Raw genomic sequence first — 19790 nt, forward strand, 5'->3', positions numbered from 1 at the left:
TCTTGGAGCTACGATCGCTTTGTGGAACGGGGCCCAGCACCTAAAGCCAGCAATGGTTCTTGCCTTTGTGTGTAGATGCCATAGTGCCCATCCACAAAAGAATGTATATACATTCATGATAGCATAGTTATAAAAACAAATTGCATTTGGAACTCCATGATAACATTTGTTTTTGATATAGGAATCAGACATGCTTGTCTTATCAGAATGTTCATTGACCTACTATGCAGGTATCATCAGATCTTCACGTACGGAGGTATTGGGGTAAAAGATCTGAGACTACAATGAGTCTACAGTACAAACAGGATGTGTTCATCACTTCCACTCGCCTCAAAAACATTGTGCTATATGTCATGTAATTTCAGTTTCCTAGTTTCACAGATAAACAATTGAAACAATTATAATGAAATGTACAAATTTATCAACACCTTTCTCCCCAAAAATGCAAACTAAATGTTTACGACTGTCTAAGATATGTTTAGTTCTTGATGAGGCAGATTATGAGCAAATAGCATGGTGATGAACCCATGTGATTCTGGTATGCTGAAAATCTTGTCATAATCAGGTCAGTATTCCACAAAGCAATTGCAGCACTAATACAATGTACATAACTGTTATACTTTAACACAGACTTAATACAGTCCTAGTCCTAGGATTTGTTTGTGGAATTGGTTCCAGATCTTTGCTCAAATGAGGCTGGTGAAAGTACACAACACCTTGGACTCAGAACCAGTGCTGTTATGTGTTTGTTTATGTGAAAGGAAATTTCAACATATGAACGAATGATGTTGTTTCAGTGAAGCACTCAAACAAGAAAAGAAACTAGAAGTTATTTCATGTATGTGTGCATGAAGACATTGTATGGAGACATTCACTTATGACATATAGGTCACATAACAATTTATACCACCCAACCAATGGGTGAAGGTGTATGAAGACCTCTAGTATAGACCGCCAACAGTCACAGTACTAAATTGCTTTGTGGAAAAGGAGCTGAGGCATCAACACGGGTGGTCTTCCTTGTGGTCAACTGACCAACAACTAGCCACACACGTAGTGACCACCAGTTACAGTCATCTTGTGTGATCTGCATGCTCTGTGGTGGTGGTGTCTGGTCCTGTACATAGAGCTCAGGTCACAAATCAGTGTAAGTTAAGCAACGTTGGTCATGGAGAGTCCTTGGATGGGTGACTGTGTTTGGCAGCTTGACTACTGAGAGTTTCTAGGACTTCATTCCTGCCCCACAACGAAGCACATGTGATACATGTGGTCTCACCTTAGGCAAGTGAGTTTGTTCAAAATTGCATCTGTTCACCCAGCAGAAAATGGTGGGATAAGTCTGCTGTTCCGAACAGGCAGCTTGGGTTATCAGGGGTAATAATGTGTTAGCGCTTTGAGCATGCACAAGCGTGTGGAAACAGGTGCTGTACAAATGGCCATTATTATTATTATTATCTGTGACAAGAGTTCATGGTAAACAACCCAGCTGTGAAATAAATGGATGCAACATACATCTCAAGATGACTGATCATTTGAGACTTGAACACGAGCATCTTCATTCCCACTCTGACATCTACTCCAGTACTAAACAGTTTTTGTTTTACTCATCAAAATAGGTATAACAACGTGGATATGAAACAAGTCTATTAGAATCACTCTTCATCTTCAGCTGTTTGATGCATCATGCATGTCAAATTTATGTGAGATTTCATTGAAAATATGTGAGTGAGTTTGGTTTTACACCGCTTTTAACAATATTCCAGCAATATCACAGCAGGGGCACATTGTGCCCATGTGGGGAATTGACTGACTGAGTTTAGTTTTACGCTGCTTTAAGCAATTTTCCAGCAATATCACGGCGGGGGACACCAGAAATGGGCTTAACACATTGTGCCCATGTGGGGAATCGAACCCGGGCCTTCGGCGTGACGAGCCAACGCTTTAACCACTAGGCTACCCCACCGCCCTGTGGGGAATTGAACCTGGATCTTCTGCGTGACAAGCGAACACTTTAACCACTCGGCTACCCCACTGGCCTCAAGGAGAATAAAAATTTATCAGAAGATCAGATTTTGTCTGGTTCTTCACTAAGATCAACAAGGATATCACCATACCAAATGCTCTGACATTTAAGTTCATGGAAGAAAAGTGTTGTGTGATAACAGTAGACATCATGCCATGCTGTCACCCCCTAACTATTACTGAGATTACCGGGGGTCACAGTTAGAAAGTCCAGCCATATCCCTGAGGAGTATTGCTTCTATAAATGGTCATTTGGCTGCCCCGAGGGGTCAGTGTGAAGAGCTACAACATGTCCTGTGTGTTGCCTGAGTATGGTGAGATAGTGAGAGGAGAACGTTCCTCATATCACTGAGGTCTCCATAGTGAGGCAGTGAATTAGTGAGGGACATAGAGGAGAATGTTCTTCTCATCACTGAGATCTCCATAGTGTGTTGAGAGTCCAATGGAGGCCACAAGTTAGTGAGGGAGTTACAGGAGGAAGTTCTTCTCATCGCTGAGGTATGTCTCGATAGCACGGTGACATTCAACTGTACTCCATCTCTCCAACAGTAAGTTACACTCTGTCTCATTGGTCAGTTCCAGCTTGGTACGGTGGTGACTGCGAATCAGGAGTTTCGTTGCTTCCATTGCCTGAAAAACACAAAATAGACCATGTATACATTCACATATTTGTGCCAATAACCTGATCTTGGCCCCCTGAATACTATGAGTGTTCACATAATTCTTACATCAACAATCTACCTTGAACAAGCCGGAATAAACCTATATATATTGTGTATTACATGATGAAGATCAGCTGGTTTAGCACTATGGGAAGAAACAAATGAATGCTTTATTTATGTATGCTGCTCATTTCACAACAGTGGACATGAGAAAGGAGCCTGTGTTGTACATTAATAAGTGAGTGAGTGAGTTTAGTTTTGCCACTTTTAGCAATATTCCAACAATATCACAGCATGGGCACAAGAAATGGGCTTCACACATTGTACCCATGTGGGGATTCGAACCTGGTCCTTAGGTGTAACGAGCCAACGCTTTAACCACTAGGCTACCCCACCGCCCCTGTACACTAATGATGGACTCACCTTGGCGGAGTACATGGACATGTGTTGCACCCGAGGTATGACCTCCTGCATGACACTGGTCGGCCAGAACACCTGTGACACCAGACCTAGCTGGTACGCCTCCATTGCAGTGATCTTCCGGCCAGCAAACAGCAACTCGTTACTCTGGATGGACAAGAGAGCTTTAGTCACCCAGGCAACAACGTAATGACATGCAATGTTTGAAATTAAAGAATCGTGGACACCTGGTGATTTTCCTTTCTGTTACACAACATGAAACTCAAGGACAAGGGACACCGTCATGACAATACATGCTGTCAAAACAGTTGAAATAAAGCTAGAGTAACCAGCCCTTCTGTATTGAAAAGTTTGAACACAATATCAATATGGATCATCGTAGAAAAATAAGATACAGAAACATTTTGCCTTACAGAAAATGTGGAGAAATGTTTTACACAGAATATGAATACCAGCACTGGACATTGAGGTGGGGGTCAAGTGGATCTTCTAAAATATATTGAATCTGGGGACCACGAAATCTGTAACTTTTAGCATCAGGGCAATGACAAAGATCACTGACTTTCATCCTTAATTTCGAAAATATTATTTCAATATGTTATCAACCATAAGTCAGTGAGTAAGTTGGGGTTATTGTTATGTTGAACATTATCCAGCATATGAGCTTCATCTCTGAGTGTCAGTTGGTGGAAAGCCTGAAGAGATGCAAGTCAAACAAGAGATCACAGTCATGATCACACCACACAAATAGATGATCCTGACATGACTCACGGCATCAAATCTGAGCTTGAGCCCCACTACCAACTACAGCTATACCAAATGTCATAAAACTTTGCAAGAGGATGGTGGTGTAATGGCCACAAGTAGTTTCAGATTTTCACATGGTTGAAGAAGAAAGGTCAAATTGAAATCAAGATTTAAAATGTTACAAAAAATGGAAGAAGATGACCCACACCACTAAATACACTTATGCCAGATGCCATTACTTTTTTTAACAAGAATGTTGCAGTAATGGTAATACAGCAACAGGCTTCTGGCCAACTCAGTTAACTGGAAGCCTCAGAACCCTTCTGAACCAGCTCTGCTGCCACCTACCACAGCAAGTCCAACAGCAAGAGGTAGTGTGAATGATATGCATCCCTCCGGTGTCTGAGACAGTTGGGAGTATGGGAGGTAGAAGAGTGCCTTGTCACTAGCATAGATTACATCACAGAGAGGTAGGATGGCCATGCCCAGGCCTATAGCTGGACCAGGAACAGCGGCCACGATCGGCTTTGGGAACGTGATGAATGTCTTGATCAGATCCCTAGGAAACAAAAAGAAAAACTAAACCGACAGCAAATATACATCAATGGCATGAAGCAATGTGGCTGTCAAGAGGGTGGACTCCCAAATATTGTTGTGTCAACTAGCAAGTTATGTAACATGCTGTAGCTGAAACTGAAGGAACTGAAGGACACAGTGAGTGAGTGAATTAACATTAAGTTTTAGCTTATGTATCAGATTCTCAAATGGACACTAGTGGTCGAATAAAAATGGCTTTCTGTTATAAAACAATCTATTCATAAATAAATTTAAAACATCGAAGGAAAATATCACTGATAAAGGACTAATAACTATTTGCAGGAACACAAAATACAAATGATAAGCAAAATGTATTGATGAGATTATAACTAAGACATGGAACTTCCTAGTATTCTCTCATCAGAACCACCAACAGGGGTCATATCGTTTCACATAAACAATAATCAATTCTAGGGGAAGAAACACATGGTCATATCAATCAGGTAGAAACCAACAAATGACAATAACCACAAACACTGGCTTTAGTTTTTATCTTACTTTCACCTCCTGCTCATCTAAAAATAGGAAGATAAACTGTTCTTGAAGACACCTACCTGACAGCATCCACCATCTGTCTAGCTGCTATTCTCCGGTCCCCGGTCGTTAGGAAGTTTAGATCAATACCAGAACAGAAGACGTTGCCGATGCTGCTCAGCATCACCAGGTTGCTGTCATCGTATTTGGCGGAGTTGAGGGCAGACACGATCTCATGAACCACCTGAAGGTAACAACGGTGGTTAGATGTATAGAGAGCAGCAGGTACTGGTCATGGAACATCCAGATGCTCAGTGAGTTGACGCTGCTGCAGTAGCAATATTCCACCTAGATCATGACAGGCCGTAAATATCATACTCCTGTCAGAGCCTGACAAACAACATAACGATAAGCGATTCATGAAATCAGGCTACAGTGACACAATTATCCCGGTTACACATGAACCACCTGAGAATCATTGAAGTCATCAGCTGGCATTTACAACAAGAATGGTTTGTCTTCATGCTGCAATATATCAAACATATGATGGCTATGAAATTATGGCTACCCAGTCTGACCACCAAATCAGTTGAGTCTCTGACCACACAAATCAGTCTGAGGGCCAACCAATTCTGACCACCAAATAAAGGTCAAGGGGACCAATTCTGACCACCAAGTCAAATGAGGGTCGAGGGGGCCAATTCTGACAAATCAGTTGAGTTGCCAAACCACCAAATCAGTTGAGTTGCAAGGTCGAGGGGTCTGACCACCAAATCAGTTGAGTTGCAAAGGGGCCAATTCTGACCACCAAATTCAAGGTCGAGGGGCCAATTCTGACCACCCACTCAAGGTCGAGGGGCCAATTCTGACCACCAAATCAGTTGAGTCTCAAGGCCAAGGGGCCAATTCTGACCACCAAATCAGTTGAGTCTCAAGGCCAAGGGGACCAATTCTGACCCACTAAATCAGTTGAGTCCCAAGGTCAAGGGGGCCAATGTTCACTGTACTTAATTCTTGACAAGAAAATGAAGGCCCTGTTAATACAGTGCTTTTCAGACAAGACAGATCTGTACACTAAACTATTGCGTTACTTCACAGGACCCTCGTATTCCATAACTGGACCCTTTCAATTAATTATTACGGTACCATGGATCCCTAGTTTTGTAGGTCAAGGTCAAACTCTGATATGTCAATGTTTCAGTATTGACAAAATTGGCCCACAAGGTGTAATGACATTATTAAAATCTATTCACATAATGGTGTCATGTGGGTGACATACCTGTGGATCAATGGCGTTCTTAAGAGCCGTGTGAGTATTCAGCCAGATCTGTGTGTAGCCATCACACTTCTTCACCACGATCTGCTTGTAGCGGAAGGCGTACTCTGTGGTGCGGACACTGATACGCCGCTCCACCTTCTCCTCGGGGTCGTTCTCCACCACCTTCTTGTTCTTCTTGGGATGCATCTGCATCGGGAGATTGGCCAGCAGCGCCTTGTATGAGATGGAGGATGGGCTGACTGGCATCATACTCTGTGACAGCGGGAACGACGGGATGTCTCCATAGTACTTGTCCAACAGGAGGGACGAGCCGGGCATGGGTGTCCTGGCAGGGGCTGTGATGGGCTTGACTGATGAGAAGTAAGGCAACGCTGGATCTAGAATTTGTAGTGAGCATGGTTAGTGCCTGTAGAAAATGTACAATTTGTTATTTTTGTGTAACTAGTTACTAGTTAGCATGGTGAGCTATATACTTCACAACTCAGCATTAGCATGCCATGCTTTTTAGAAAGTGGTCATATGCAGCAAATGTTATATTCATTGAGAAAGTGTAATCCAAAACATAACATGAGCATGTTGAGAATTAGAATTTGTAGAGCATGGTGAGCTATATACTTCACAACTCAGCATTAGCATGCCATGCTTTTTAGAAAGTGGTCATATGCAGCAAATGTTATATTCATTGAGAAAGTGTAATCCAAAACATAACATGAGCATGTTGACGAGCATGTTGACAATTAGAATTTTGTTAATATTCGTTATAACTACTAAACTAGTAAAGCCAACTTAGTCAGCATTTTCAGTGTTTGAATTTAACCATGATGAAGGTGAAGGAGTCCTTGCCACAGCTCATCCTAAACCCCAAGCTAACTGTAATGTTTACCATGTAGAAGGTCTACATATTCAAAGGTCTAGGACCTTCTTGATTTGGAACACTGATGACCCTCACTAAACTTGGCATTTGAGCATGAAGACAGTGAGACACAACTCTGGTCAGCGTTTTCTTAAAATAAACCCATTAAGAACAGGTATGGCTACAATTCTCCCAAAGCTCAGATCTTCATAAGAGTGAGTGAGTTTAGTTTTACGCCGCACTAAGCAATATTCCAGCTATATGGAGGCAGTCTGTAAATAATCAAGTCTGGACCAGACAATCCAGTGATCAACAGCATGAGCATTGATCTGCACAATTGGGATACGATGACATGTGTCAACCAAGCCAGCGAGCCTGACCACCCGATCCCGCATGGGTTACTGTAAAAGTTCATTCTAACCCGGACCTTCACGGGTATCTTCATAAGAACACAAATTTATACTATGTATACCTTGGTTACACAGTGACTAGGAAATTTTTGGTGGGGGGGTAAATGGCCCCAAGTTTACAAAATATACAGTAAACTATGGTTATTATGAACTTTAAGCGAGCTCTAATTTTAGTTCGCCATAACCATAGTTTGTTATAAGCATTTTGACTAAATGTACCTCAAGTGGCCAGGACTGCCAAACATCTGGTATGTTATATCCATCAGGTCTTTATAAGTATGTTTGTTTTAAAAATAGCAAACTGAACAAGACATCGTTATTTCCAAAGGGCCATAAAATCAACATTTTCAACATAACGTAACTCAAATGAAATTAAAATCCGAATTTTGAACTTAAAACAATGACCTCAAAGATATATTTAACAACCTGAAATCAAATTTTATGTAAATGGAAAGTTTTAGGAGGAACTGAAAAATCAAAACAATTTTGTTTGGAAAAGTACTGTTGTGTTACTGCAGATGGTGGCAAATCAGTGACCCGATGCAGGTCATGGGGGTAGTGATGAAGAGATTCAACTGCGATGTTAGTTGATGCATACTTGATGAAGCAAGCAGGAAAACTATTACACATGGATGACACTTACTGGATTTGTTTGAGTGCCATTAGGAATTCCCTAATCACTGGTTACAAATTAAGTCAAAACAAAAACATTCATGCAAGGTTTCAACTTACCTGAAGGATTCAAAGACCCTTTCTTTTTCTTCACCGAGTCTATCAATGCCAGTCGCCGCTTCACTGTTTTACCATCAGAATCTTGTTCCCACTTTGATTTTATCTTCTCCACAATTTTCCTGTCGACATGCTTGTCCTTATCCTTAGGTTTATTATTTCCCAATGTGGATGCCACCTCGCCCTTCACACATGGCAAGTCCGTAACCACATCATTCAGTGAATAAAGAATATCTTCATCACTGTCAGAGTCCGAGAGAATTTCCACCTCTGATTCAAGTTTTCTCTTCACCCCTTTCTGGACTAGAACATCTGATATATTATTGCTTCCACTATACTTGCTCTTCGGGGGTAGACTTGTTTTGCTCTTTCCTATATTAAGCTTCTTGACATTACATGTGCTTGAAAGTTTTATAGATTTAGTATTACAAGTTCCTTCCAATGTCACCTTCTTAACTTTGTCCTTGGAGTTAGATTTCTTCTGTATAGATTTATCCTGACTGACTGTCTTTTTCGGCTTTTCTGATTTATCTTTGACAGATTTCTTCAGCTGTGCAGTTTTAGCCTTTTTGCCAGAGTTTGACTTGGACGAAGCCTTCTTCGCTATTACAACTTTAAGCTTCTTAACTTTCTTCCCATCAGAGGCACATTTAGTTAATGACTTCTTCCCCGATATATTACCCTTTATGCTTTCTCTGTCCAATTTTTTCACCTTCACAGTCGTCCCTGACTTGTTTTTCAACTGTTTACTTTTCTTTACCAGTCCTTGCGCAATTTTTCTTGTTTTCTCCTTCACTTTCTTCTGTGATTCCTTCTTCCGGTTGTTCTCCTCGAACTGTTTCAGGAGCTGTTTACATGAGCCTAGATTTTCCAGGGGCTCCCAGGTGTCAAACTCCGGACTTGGGAAGCCCTTCCACTTGATTCGGTACTCCCCCACTCCATTTATCTGCCTCATGCAGAGGATCCTTTCCACCTTACAAAAGATATACAAATATGATAACTTCATGCAGTGTTCATCATGTTCATACTAAGGGTTGTGTTGTACTGAGCGAGTGAGGCAAGTGAGCCAATGAGCCAGTGAGTGAGTGAGGGAATAGTTTTACACTGCAATCCAGCTATATGGCGCGGGCTAAATAATCGAGGCTGGAAGAGACAATCCAGCGATCAACAGCATGAGCATTGACATGATACTGGGATACGATGACATGTGTCAACCAAGTCAGTGAGCCTGACCACCCAATCCCGTTAGTCGCCTCTTACGACAAGCATGGGTTACTGAAGATCAATTCTAACCCGGATCTACGCAGGTCGAGTGAGTGAGTGAGTAAAGCCTGAAGGGATGCAGGTTTTATTCTCTTATCATTTTGGGTCAGAGTGAAACCCACAAGGATAGGTATGGTGCATAACCAGAATCAACAATATATTACCGACAACAACAAAAAGAGGGTGACAGTACCATGACTCAAACCTCTTGGAATAATGTAATATATGTCACATCTGGGATTACAATAATTGAAACTTTTAACTATAAATTGTATATCTACAATACTTATCTTATTCTTTATACTTATCTTTTTTTCTCTACACACCAGTAGATAAATATCCACAGCTACAGATAACTTTTGGGTCATTGAGTTATGTACTCGCTTGTGTTCATCTCAATTGGGTATCCTAATTTTCCTTTGAGTAACCAAATAAATTGTACTCAACTCACTCAAACTCAATTGGGTATTTTGCCATTTTCCATTAATTGTAAAAATATAATAAAGGTTAAATGTTTGTTTACGTGTTTGTTATTTGTTTTTGATCTGTAATATGAGAAACAGTAAGAAAGACTGCAAGTTGCCAAGTTCATGTACGGATATAGAATCTCCGAATAAACCTCAGTTATTTGATCTGTCCTTGGTAATCTATATCACATTTTTGTGTGTAGGCATGTAAGACCAAATTTATTTGAGTATTTACAAAAGTTCAAGCGTACTTGTACGCAACAGACTTAATAGGAATTGAGTTTTCACATAAATATTTGTATAATTTACGCAGATAAATACCTTATCTGTACCTCTGAATATCTGTCTACCACAATGTTATAAATTATATCAGATATTATTGTATAAAGGTGCATGGTCACATATTGACTTTTTAGCAGTCTTTATATATGTAAGTATAGTCTGTCATATGTAAAGCATGGCTCGACTTAGTGCTTTGTTACCTGCACAGGTGCAACACAATATTACAAAGTGCAACCTAGTTATTAGTTAAACTTGCACCAGGTGCAAGTCAATTTTTGAGTGGGTAAACTTCTGAATAACACATCTAAATAATTCAATAGAATATTTATTCATTACATATTGCAATAAAAGCAGTGCAACTGGAATTTGGCTGGTGCAACTAGGTTTTTATCTTACGTTGCACCTTGTGCAAGTAGGTTAACATCTCTTAAATCGAGCCCTGTAAAGGCAATAACATATAAATAGATGCAGGAAGACATATCTGCATGTTTGTGTCACCATAATTGTCTTAGATTTCAGGGAAAGAAACCTTTCAATTTTTCTCACTAGATCACAGGACCAGTGAGTGGACAATAATTAGTGGTCCTGTCTGTACTTCAATGGTCCAAAACAACATTCGAAGATTTATTTCAGTGTAAGCTAGGGCTGCAAAGATTCAACCAGACCCTGATTTGATTTGATTTTCGATATCGGATTTGATCATTTTGGATACAATTCTTCAAACAAGTAAAAACATCAGATTTCATTTAACTCTCCATCATCAACTTGGCGATGTCTACTAACAACAATTCTCCTTGGATAATTTGCCCGGCGTCAACCAATCATGTTTTGCCTTATTTCAGCGCTCGAAACTGCTCGAGTTGGGGTCAAAATTACATTCTGGCTGTGTGGAAATAATTTATATAGGTATTCAAATATTGAAATAGTGATAATGGTTTTCGAACATCGGAAGTAAGGTGTCAGATTTGATTTTCAATGTATCGAACCGAATCGTTGCAGCCCTAATATAAGCCCACGATGATGCCACCTACTAAATGATTGTCTATCAACATGCGACCTCACCTGTGTTTTCATGTTACGTGTTACAGTTATGATGTGAAGCAAAGTCAAAATGATCTACAGGTCCGAGGTCTAAATGGCTTTGTGCATTCACAGGTCTAAGGGCAGTTTACTGGACATTTATCATGGTTGTTGGGAAGTTGCAACATTCTCATGATGATGACATTGGTATAGAATATTACTAGGAGTCCAATATGGCACAACAGAGTGTACATGCTATAGGGATGGTCTTGATGCATAAATAGATTACATAGCTTATACTACTGACAGTAATATTTGTCAAAGATGCAATGATGATGAAGATGGAGTAACTGTAATTAAAGATAATTATTTAGATGTCAAGTATGTATATTGATATACAGTACACCTGGGCAGGGGTTCAATTTTTTGTTGAAAAACCACTTGCCACAGGGCAAGTGACTTTAAGAAAGTAACTTGTCCTAGCTAATTTTCCACTTGCCCTGATTTTTATGACATAATCATGATGATGTAATTATGAAAGAATAAATCAACATGGTATTTGATGTTAATGTTCACTGGACTATTTATCGAGAAGTGATAAATGGCAAAGATGGATAACTCTACTTAATTAACATTAACGGACAAGTAAGATACCATTATATGATTGCCCGAAATGAAAACTGACTTGTCCCGGGCATCGGGCGATGGGATTTTTTAACCCCTGTTGGGGCAAAATATGGATCTGAACAGCAAATTATGTAGCAATTAACATGATTTATGCAGAGATGCCAACCCAAAATTGATGCAATAAGGAATCTGAGCTCCCTAAGATAGAAAATATTAGGAATTTTCCCAACAAATAAGGGATCCTATAAATTGTTGCACTCAAGGAACAAAACTTTTCAATGCCATTACACATAGAGACCCTTATACAACTGAAACTGGCTTGCAGTACTCAGCAGCACTGTTTGTGAATGTTAAGTGAATAAAATGAACAGTGTGTGGAATTTATCAGAAAGCCTACTCAACTTCCTGGTTTACTTTCTTGTGTAAACAATTTGAGAACTTCTGTAAATATAGTGTTATCTTTATTTAATTATCATTATTTATAGTCAAAGATGATCCTAGCCCTCCAGTAAGTATGACTATCTATATCTTTGTTATATTTTGAAAAAAATCGGAATGAATTTGACTTTGTCACAATTGACATGCATTTTTCGGAATGATTCCGATACATTCAGGAGGGTTTGAATCTGTTTATAACCTTACCCAAGTAACCATAACAAAAATTTCAAATGAATAATTAAGTCTGTGCCTTACCAGCTTACCTTCATGTGAGTTCCAGTTTTATTATGCTTTATAATCATGATAATCACATCTGCATATAGCCTCTAATGAAGTTTAACTCTGTCCATAAACAACACGCAATGTTTCAAAATAAAGAATTTTTCAAAAAGGTCCACTTTATCGTGTTTATTCAAATCCCTGTAGTCCATCACATACCATCCATACAGGATGTAGAGAATATGTGTACTATTTATTATTTGTAAACTGATCTTGTGGATGTGCTTAGTTATATTCAGTTGTTAAGTTCCGCCAGATCAACAGCATGGTAACAGAATGACATTCCGTGTATGAAGTCCCACGAAATAAACTTGTATATCAACAATGTTATGTTCAGCAAACAATTTTATCTTATCTCACACAAAAATGTCGTTTCTGATTTGTTGAGCCACTTGATGAAACTGACTTACATTTTAAGTTACAAGCTTACAAGCGTGTAACATTTTCCCTGTTACCCGCTGGAAATGCCAAACTGTGGGAAATCGTTTGGTACTTCGTGTTAATAGTGCTATTGCCCAACTCAGGTACTACCTATTATGATACATTACCCGTGCTTCAAACTGTTCAAAATTAACATAGATAAATATGTTGTTCTCTGGTCCCTTCGAACTCAGAAACATAAACAAACATCGAGGGTACATCAACCCATGTCCCCCTCATGACCAGTGAACAACTTATAATGTACCATAGAACATCAGCTGAACAAGTATAGAGAATTGTGTTCCTAACAACAGGAAATGGGAGAAACACATTGAAACCCTTCTCACACATATTGTCAGTGTAGTTTTATCAGTACAACAGTTGATCATGCATGGAGACAAATTCTTGTTGACAGCTGACAGCATGCTAGGAATGTTTCTTTGTTAAAGAAAGATACCTTGTACAGGGTAATGTAGTGACTGCCATACTTAGCATTGTTTAGAGATTTGTTTACCTGTATCAAACTGAACGCAACAAAAGCGATGTAAACATTTAGGAATCTGACCCTGAACAGTCAGCATGGTTTAGGCCACATCAGTTTAATTTGTTGCTTTAAAGACAACCTTACCTGCCACACACGTCTTCACCATTTTCAACCTGTTATTTTATAAATATTTGGAAATTCAAGTATGCTGCACAAATCTCCAACTTAAGCATTTTCCCCCAAGCTATTATTTAGTACACTTTCTGAAGGTTTGATAAGTGATAAGATTAGCTTGTACTAGTCAATATACTAAGATGAAAATACAAGTTTGAGGTAGTAGACTCCAAAAAAACAAACTGTACAGCAAACTTCGACTATATTAAGACAAATATACACTACAAACATAAAACATCAATTCTAGACCATGGAAGATCAATTTTAAAAACAAAAAGATAGATGTTAGATGTGCAGAATCAAGCAAATATTACAAATTTTCTTAACGTGCACTTATTTTGGTGAAATAATAACTCAAGTGGTGAAAGGGAAAAGTGTCTTCTTATTTAATTTTAAAGATTAATCATTGCAACAGGAAAGAATAAAATTAAAACTTGGAAAGAAACGTGTCGAGCAGAATAAAATGCATCTTGTCATTCAGGAAATCGCTCAGTTGCTGTAATATATTGAATAATCATGTTTATTATACATATTATGGATTTATAACCTGTTCAGGTTACACGTGAGTGTAAAAAGTGCAAATTAATGTCTTGACACTGTTGTGCAAATGTGACAGATTGTATGAGATGTCTGAACTGCATCATGTTGTCAGATGTGAGTTAAATAATTATTATGGTCATGTGACACCATGAATGTCTTCTCTCAAGTAATACTGGAGCAAGTTGATTATCCCATGATGTGTCTTCAGTATTTCCTCACAAGAGTCAACTTGTTCACCATTTTAAATATATCATTTTAGGTATCTGTTTGGATTGCACAGGCCATAAAGATCCAAACCACAATGACATCGTTGTGAGATATCAGCGTATAATTTAATGCCTCTACAGACACCACGACAGAGTAACTTTCACATTAGTGCTGGTTATCGCTCATAATATGCAGATTGATCATTTGAGCTCAGTAATCTATCAATAAACCCCACCATAAACTTCATGTGGCAATAACGGGACACAACATTATGCAAATGAAACTGTCACTGATGAATATCATGATGATGGAGGCTACTTCCTGTTGAGACACGCACATGAGTATATTGTTTACATTTCTGTTTTACGAGTCAGGTAACTGCATCAGTTGTTTATGCCTTGATTTAACAAAGTCTCCTGAGCTCATAGATGATCACTGACATAAGCGAGATTGAACGACTATTTGATCAATTACTCTAAAACAGACAAACATATCTGGCAAATTACTGGTGACAAACTGATGACCTTTTCTGTAGTGCAGATAAATCATTGTGAGTTTTTAAAGAAAGGTGATTATTTGCAATGGTAATCTTCATAGTATATGTTTGGTTCAGTATGTCCCGTTATACAATAATGATGTGAATGAAAAGTCCAAAGATAATCTAAGTTATATCATTCTAAACACACAGACACATGAACACGCACACACATTTTTGAAACAACAATTAATACAATAAACCACTACATGGTAATGCATTTACCTGCAACACCAGATTTACTACTAATCACATATTTGTTTTGAATGCCATAATCAAGATAATCCTTGCCAAAACAGAATTAATCCTAGAAAAAACATTGTTGAAATTACTAGTTCAACACATCATGATGGGTGGGGTGAGTATTTACCTCTTATATTGCCTTCTTGAGTCATACTGAACCATTTTGTTTTGGTGGAGCAAGGCAAGAGATCTAGGAACACGGAAATACATAAATGGCTGTTTTAGTACTTTTATTTTTTGCTGTGTTCAGCATGGCTTCATGGTATCTATTTCTCAATGATAAAGCTAAACTGAGCATGTGTACTGTAACAATGTATAATATAGAGATAACAGGTCCTCTGCAATAATATGTTAAGCTAGCAACTTAAAAAAACATTAAAGAACCACTAAACTTTGTTTTTTGTTCTTATGCGGAACACCAAATTTATTCTTTAAAAACTTGTGGTTAATTAATACCGAGCGATTAAAAGTGGCCAAAAAGTCGCCTGCTTCCCTCTCGCCCGCCAACGAAACCACAGACAGGTTTGTCGCCAGAGCACTGCAGTGACGTCATATGAGGAACAATTTTCAGTTAGTTGTATAGAAAATGTGTAGCACGCTCATCATTTTGATGATTTCTCCTAGGGGTCGGGCGATGGTGTCCCCATGCACAGATTTCCACAGGACCCCGCAGTTCGTGCTAAATGGGTTATGTTTGTGAGTGCGAAGTGAGCGTTGTGGAAGCCTGAAACGATATCTTACTTGTGTTCAGATCGCTTCACGGAAGTTAAAGAATCAAAACTACTTACTAGTTGTAGTAAAATAGACTGGCGGATGTTCCCGACAGGGCGCCGCCATTTTTAAAAATTAAAAAAATCTGTTAGAATTAATGAGATTATAGTTTGTTTTCATCAAGTTAGAAAATCAAGACTACTTTCTACTCGTTGTTAAATATGTATTCAGAGCTCCAGATAAGATTTAGCTCCAGTGGGTACTGTACCCACTGTACTTTTTTGGAGTGGGTATTATGAATGTTGAGTGGGTATTTCATTTTCCGTTACCCACTGCTTTCAAATATGTGCGTATTTCAGTCATTTTACTCACCTAAGTATTATGTCATTGAGTAAGTTTGCTAAGCAGGTATGTTCTGCCTTATGTCATACCTAATCAAAACCAACTTAAATATAATGGAAAGGATTTCATAAAAAATCACTCGTCCTATACTGACAGTACAACACTTGTCCTATACTTTTTATAAATATATTCCGTACGCATTTGTTTTAAACTTTTTGCGTATCTAACATTTTAAATGCGTAATTGGTACGTAAGAATTATTTTTCAATGCGTAATTGGAAATTTTCTATGCATATTTTACCCGGATACGAAGCTTATCTGGGCCTCTGTGTATTGGAATCATAACCAAACGGATTTTGCATGACACAACTTATAACATAACGATTTCTTCCACGGAAGCGAGGTGGGGGTCGAAGTCACAATACTGCGCGATAAATTTCTTGCTACATTCCCATGGTTAATGTCCACTCACCTGTATGTAGATACTAGTCAATGTGCGTCTTTATATTTGGTCTTATAATCCTAATTAGTTTATTATCACACTTGTATGCATTTTGAAACTAAATAAAAAGCAGACGATCTGCTGATACTTATAGTGAATTTATAACAGAACTGTAATATCTAGACATTTTATAGTTTGCCAATGTGAATCATAATTCGCACACACACCCTAGTGCATGTTGTCTGTCTCATTACACTTCACGGCGAAAACAATGATTCTGTTGAATGCTACGACAAATGAATAAAACAAAATGCAAATATTAAAATTAAAACAGATTAAAGTTATAGGAACAATATCAGGCCATTACCTTGTTCGAGGAATGTATCCATCAATATCCACAAAACTGTTCAAAATGATGTGTCTTTTAACAGTTTAATATATGAAAAAGTGATAAATCTTTTCAGGTATTGGTGTATAGTCTCAATGGTCACCCAAGATAGCACACCTGGCAACTAATTGCATAATGTCCGCCTTTCTTTAAAAACAGTAATTTAGTTAGCCAATAATGGGCAATCAATCAATGTATTGCCGGTTAATCCTTTGAAAGAAGGACGTTGTTTTTACGCAGACACCGACCACGACAGAGTGTATTCAGTATAGATTAGTAAATCTACATACATAAACACTACCTTTTGACAATTCCGCTGTGTAAGATAAAAGTAATTAATCAATCAGCGTGTTATCGGTTAATCCTTTGATCGATGTTTATAATGTTGAATATTTACTCCAGACACAAGAAATGCCAAATGGGAACCTTTGTCGGGTAATCTAAGTGTGTTACTACTAATTATACCTGTTATAAATTCATTAACTGACCATCAAGTGAATGATGACAAATAACATGTGTAGGTTTATACCACCTAACACGGGTTACAACGAGGGAGTATTAATTGCTGTATTGCATGTGAAAACTTATGGGCCGACACTGTTTTGAGAATACAAACAGATTTTTACGTGACATGATTAAATATCGAGGTAAAACAACACAGAAATGGGATCAATTTGGATCAGTCATTATACAAATAGGGCCTAACGACACCAATCGATTTTGACAGAATCGTCTATGAAAACAAGTTGTAACTCGGAAACTAGGCAAAGCAGGAGACAAAATTAAATGACAGTAGATTTTGAGAACATATAGCTTTCATTTTCCTCAACAATTATCACGATTTCAGGTTCATACAAGCCTGTAAACACGATAATTTACCCCCTAAAATGTAGATGAATTCTGCATCGGCTCTCAAAGCTATTCCTCATATGACGTCACAGAGGCGCGCAGCTCTGATTGGTTGAAATTTCGTTCGCGGGTGAGAATTGTGCACTGTTGTCAAAAAGGTCGATTTAAGTCAATTAAAGGTCGAAATGAGTAGTTTTAATGATGGGGTTTCATTTATAACGATGCCAGTTAGTGATTTATGTATTTGTACCCCCTAGGGTTTATGTGACCTTTAACAGTAATAAAGAGTACACAAACAAATACTCATCTTAGACCAAGAATATGTAACAAATATTACATGTTAATATTACATAAATGTTTCAAAAATTGGTTTGTCTGGTAAAAATGTTAATGAGGAGAAGCATATTGAACAGAATGTCTTGGAAGAGTAAACGTGATATCTATTAAAGTCGTATAATACTGGAAAATCTTCAGAGCTTGATGGCAAACCTGTCTAAAACATTTGCTCCATTTGAATTCACCCAAACAATCTGTGTTAGCAAATTATTGACCCAAAATAATTCCACATAATCTGTCTAAATAATGATTTTTCTTGACTAAAATTAAGTGGCATCTATTAATTTGTTATCCACATTTTTATTATGTTCAAAACAACGAGTGAGGACAACCAATATAAAAGAACCTAATTGTCACCTGAACAGGTCACTGCATACAATTTCAGTACATTTGAACTTGCAAAGCAAATTTTTTTAGCGCTAAATACAGATCTACAAGTATGCATGCTGCAGAAAGATGATGATATGTACGTATTTGTCAGCTATTTCAAATTACTATGTTTACCTTTGTATTTTTTATTTGAACAACAAAGCACACTCACTCCATCATTCCTGGGGCCCCAGGCTGGGGTCTGAACGGATACTGAAGACGGGCCATGCTGGTTTAACCTTACATCCAACAATAACAGCATATAGATGAAAAAGATAAAACTTTATAAAGACTCCATACTGGTGTTGAAGTGCGCGTGACGACACTAGGAAACTGTTATTCACACGTGCAAAGAAGTTAAATCTCCCTGAAGTGAAAAGCCTAATTAACGCTCAAACAATGGATTGCCAGTGTCTGACGGAGAGAAAAAGCCGCCAGAACACCGCCTGACCCCGATAAACCTTAAATTATGCTGCCACGGCCAAAACAACATGCCTCCTGCAACCTCCATCTAAATATACAAACATCTCCGATCGAGTTGTCAATCCTCTGATCGATTGATTGACATGAGCATAAATGTCAGTGTGTTGCCGCGCTGAGCTATCAACATCATCCACCTTCTGTTTACATTCCGCGTATTATCAAAATATAAGTGAGTAACAACAATCGAATGATTGCTCTCAGATGCGCCTGAAGCTAAAACTTAAGCTCGCTTAAGATGAACTGTTAAATTCACTTCGATTAGTTAGGTGCAGTGAAAATGTAATATCGCTTTACCTCATAAACGTGACCCTCCGCCATTTCAGAAAGTATGAATGATCGATTTCGGTTTTGGACTGGGTTCGAGGTTATTTCGCCGGGGAGCATTCATTGTCTTCATTTTCAACGTCGTCGTTGATAGACCACCTGTCGGAGGACATGCTTCACTGGGCACGGTTTTTATGTGGGGATGCAGTTTGTTTTAAAGAAAGGGCCACGAGGGGAAACACGCGCTACATATAGCGGATGATGATCTTTCTGGAAAAAAAACATAAAAGGTTTGTCCCTTCATTCAACGCACGAAATAAACTGATTATTACCAGGGGAAACTGTTAGCCTGTCGAGTTGTGTTAGCTACTCCACTGTACCTTTAAGTTAATTACACAATGGAAGATAAATAGAAACAGGATCGCACGTGAGCC

At 38.5% G+C, this 19790-nt stretch overlaps 1 protein-coding gene across 1 annotated transcript; it reads right to left on the reverse strand.

The window, feature by feature from the left end:
• Positions 1-1997: 1997 nt before the first annotated feature.
• On the reverse strand, positions 1998-19451 carry LOC124260355 (testis-specific chromodomain protein Y 2-like). Its single transcript, XM_046694645.1, has 7 exons — positions 19387-19451; positions 8197-9166; positions 6202-6578; positions 5003-5166; positions 4200-4410; positions 3108-3251; positions 1998-2652 (listed from the first exon to the last, which is right to left on the reverse strand). The coding sequence occupies exons 1-7, from the start codon at positions 19408-19410 to the stop codon at positions 2491-2493; spliced, it is 2052 nt and encodes a 683-aa protein (XP_046550601.1). The 5' UTR covers positions 19411-19451; the 3' UTR covers positions 1998-2490.
• Positions 19452-19790: the final 339 nt, after the last annotated feature.

The sequence above is a fragment of the Haliotis rubra genome, unplaced genomic scaffold, assembly GCF_003918875.1.
Source record: "Haliotis rubra isolate DU_JTF1 unplaced genomic scaffold, ASM391887v1 Scf76, whole genome shotgun sequence".
Taxonomy (NCBI): domain Eukaryota; kingdom Metazoa; phylum Mollusca; class Gastropoda; order Lepetellida; family Haliotidae; genus Haliotis; species Haliotis rubra.